At 47.6% G+C, this 3,505-nt stretch overlaps 1 protein-coding gene across 1 annotated transcript in view; it reads right to left on the reverse strand.

Moving 5' to 3' along the window:
- Nucleotides 1-3,505, reverse strand: part of MYO18B (myosin XVIIIB) — a 377,501-nt gene that overhangs the window by 103,217 nt on the left and 270,779 nt on the right. The window contains 1 exon segment of the mRNA XM_069081888.1: nt 2,778-2,963. Coding sequence (XP_068937989.1) covers nt 2,778-2,963 — 186 coding nt within the window.

The following is a 3,505-nucleotide window of genomic DNA, read 5'->3' on the forward strand; positions in this document are numbered from 1 at the left end:
GATGGATGGATGGATGGATGGATGGATGGATGGATGGATGGATGGATAGAAAGATGATACTGAGACTTTCTTGTATCAATTGTATCCCAGGGCTAGACAAAATACTCAAGATATGGTTTCATCAGGGCAGATAATGGCACTAATACCACCTATTTCTTTATACTTTGTTTCATGGTTGAAGAAAAGATAGATGGATAAATGGATGACAGAAATACTAAGGCTTGGGGCGGCCAGGTAGCACAGCGAGTAAGAGCACCAGCTCCAGTGTTGAGAAGACCTGGAGATCGAATCCTGGGCTCAGACACTTAGCACCCACCCAGAAACACCTGGCCGTGTAACTTTGAGCAAGTTACTTAACCCCAATTGCTTAGGGGCGGCCAGGTGGCTCAGCGAGTAAGAGCACCGGCTCCAGTGTCAGGATGACCTGGATCAAATCCGGGCTCAGATCCTCAGCACCACACCCAGAAATAACTGGCCGTGTAACCTTGAGCAGGTTACTTAACCCCGGTTACTTTAAAAAAGAAAGAAAGAAAGAAATACTAAGGCTTCCTTAGCTTCAGATTTGTCTTAGAGCTACAATACTCTGGATGCAGTCTGACCAAGTCTGAGAACAGTACTACTCTCAGCTACCTTCTCCTGGATACTATGTTTCATGGTGAATGGAAGGCTGGGGATAGAAGACAGAGATGCTAAGGATACCTTGCCTCGCATAGTACAACTTCCTTAAAAACTCATTAGCCAGTGTAATCACAGACATCCCAGAACCAGATGTCTTCAATTTCATTCAATTCAGCCAGTACTAAAAGGAACGGAATTTTAGAGCATCTTGAAGGAGCAACCTGTGTCATTTGACAATCTGATCCTCATGGGCAGAAAATTTCACTTCTTTTATTATTAGAAAAGACTTTAGTATACTAAGGAATTTGGAAAACAAAGATATAGGAAAATATTATGAAGGATGAAGTAGTAATACCTAAGCCTTTTAGAGTTTCGAGTGTCTAAAAATGCATTATATGATGCATCTGGTCCTTCTAGTGCAGTGTCTATGACACAAAAGGAATTGTATAAATCAAAGGTGAAATGCCCCTGCCTCCAAGGAGCTGACTTCCTACAAGCCAGATGGAGCAGAAGGTCACATTGTTACAGCAAAGCTGAGAAGAAACTCCTGGTCATCTACCAGCCTTTTCAGTCCCTCTTGGGAAGGTGGTCACCATTCATTACCAGCAGTACCAAAGCTAAAATGGAAGAGTGAAAAGGAAAGAGGGGAAAAAGACATGCACCATCACCATTTTAAAAGGAATGAAGCTTGTTCTAGACGGTGTGGTTCCCTTCCTCCTTTAATGAAATCCCCACAGAGATAAGTCAAATACATGCTTTCTATGCCTTGTACATCACAATCCCCCCACCTTCTCATGGAGGCTCCATTCCCTGCCTCCCCCAGCTACCCCCTTCCTGCTCAGTTTACTTTGTATTTACACTGTATATATTTTTGTATCTGCTTATCTGTGTTCATGTAATGTAAGCATCCTGAGAACAGGGACTGTTCCTTCTTTTGTACTTTTAGCCTTGCATTCCCAGCACTTGTGCCTGACCCAGAAGAAGTCCATAATGAGTACTCATTGCCTCACACATAGTAAGTGTTTAATAAATGATTGGTTAGTTGATTGAGCTCACACTTGCCTCTAGCCAAGACACAAGCCTAACTTGGACCCAATAGGGCAGACCTGACCCATGGGATGCCAAGCCCTCCTGGGTCATTTACAAAACTCCTGTCTCTGAAACAGCTTGTCTGCCCTTCCCAGACAACTACAGGGACCCATGAGGTGCCAGTTTGGGGCATCTGGACTCTTCACAAGACCTCAGTTCTCTGCTGTGACCGGGAGCTCACACAAAGAGCACCCCAATCCCTTCCATACTCCCTCCCCTTCCCCACCACCAACCCTCCCCCAGGAGTTTGTCAGAGGTAGAACCATCCTCAATGACATAAGAGAGACTTCAGAAGCGCCTGTTAAGTACCATGGCCAATTGGTGAGAGACCTGTTGTGAAACTCAGAGCATGGACAGACTGAAGAATGGAAGTCACCAGTAGTTCTGAGGCGTGGGGCCAATCTCTAGCACACTGGCTGATTTTCTCTAAGAAAATGATACTACAGGCTAGAAGACAAGGGGTCTGAGTCTAGGACCAGAGCTATAGCAATTAGTGGGAATGAGAACTAATGGGCTTGGGAGGGAAATTAGGCAGCCTGAGATGAGACCCCAAGGGCTTAGTCTGTCAAACTGTTAGTAATCCCTGCAGGGGACCAGGCTGAGCTACAGCACACTCAGTTCTGGTAAGAACCAGGGAAGTTAGTCAGAAATGGGAAGGCGGTGGAAAACACACTCCGTGCCTGCCAACGATTACCAGGGGGACTCTGATGAGTCACCTGGCCACTCTGGATCTCAGCTTATAAATAGCAGCGTATGAGCTAGAACCAAGGTCTCCATCCATTGAGGGCACTCACTCTATACCACACTGAAAGGGTTAAAGCTCCCAGAGTCTGCTGGCCTCACAGCCACTGGCATCAGCAATCCTCTCAGGATTCCCCCAGTTATTGGAGTCCCCCCTTTCCAGACTGCCTCTGTCTGGTCTGGGGGCATGCTATATCCCCATATTCCAAGAAGCCATCAGCTCTGTGAGGGGAGGGATTGCTCCATTCCTGCCTTTGTATGCCCAGGCCTGGCAGATGTGGTGGTGACCACCCCTTAGCGTGACCAGGGAGGCAGCAGTCTCCACTTACCAGATCGAGGCACCGCCGGCTGGTCTCGGCCTCCTGCTTCATCAGCTCGGCCATGTCTGCTTTCATCTCCTCCATCCTCCTCTGGTAATACTGGCAGGACTCCTTCTGCTCAGTCTCAGAGGTCATGGCCTTCTCCAGCTCCTCACCCATCTTGAGCGCACTATCCCGAAGTCGAATCACCAGTACCTGGGGAGGTAGAGCAGCTGAACATTAAGGTCCAGAAACCGGGGGGGGGGGAGGGGGGGGCGGAGAGGGAGAGGGAGAGAGACAAAGAAAGAGACATTAACAGAGAGAGAGACAGAGGGGAGAGGGAGGGGGACAGATAGCAAAACAGAGAGAGAGAGAGACAAAGAGACAGAGAGAGACAGAAAGACAAGGAGAGACAGAGAATAGAAGAGAGGAGAGACAGAAAGAGAAGAGACATGGAGAGATAGACAGAGAAAGACAGACAGAGAGACAGAGAAAGAAAATAGAAGAGAGGAGAGACAGAGAAAGGGGAGGGGGAGACAGAGAGGGAGACAGAGATAGAGAGACAGAAGGGGGAGAGACAGAGAAGCAGAAAGAGACAGAGACAGAGAGAGACAGAAAGACAAGGAGAGACAGAAAATAGAAGAGAGGAGAGAGAGAGGAGAGAGACATGGGGGGATAGAGAGAAAGACAGAGAAAGAAAATAGAAGAGAGGAGAGACAGAGAAAGGAGAGAGAGAGAGAGAGAGAGAGAGAGAGAGA

The sequence above is a fragment of the Petaurus breviceps genome, unplaced genomic scaffold (assembly GCF_028583685.1).
Source record: "Petaurus breviceps papuanus isolate PSGF00001 unplaced genomic scaffold, PetGlider_PUasm1.0 99, whole genome shotgun sequence".
Taxonomy (NCBI): Eukaryota; Metazoa; Chordata; class Mammalia; order Diprotodontia; family Petauridae; genus Petaurus; species Petaurus breviceps.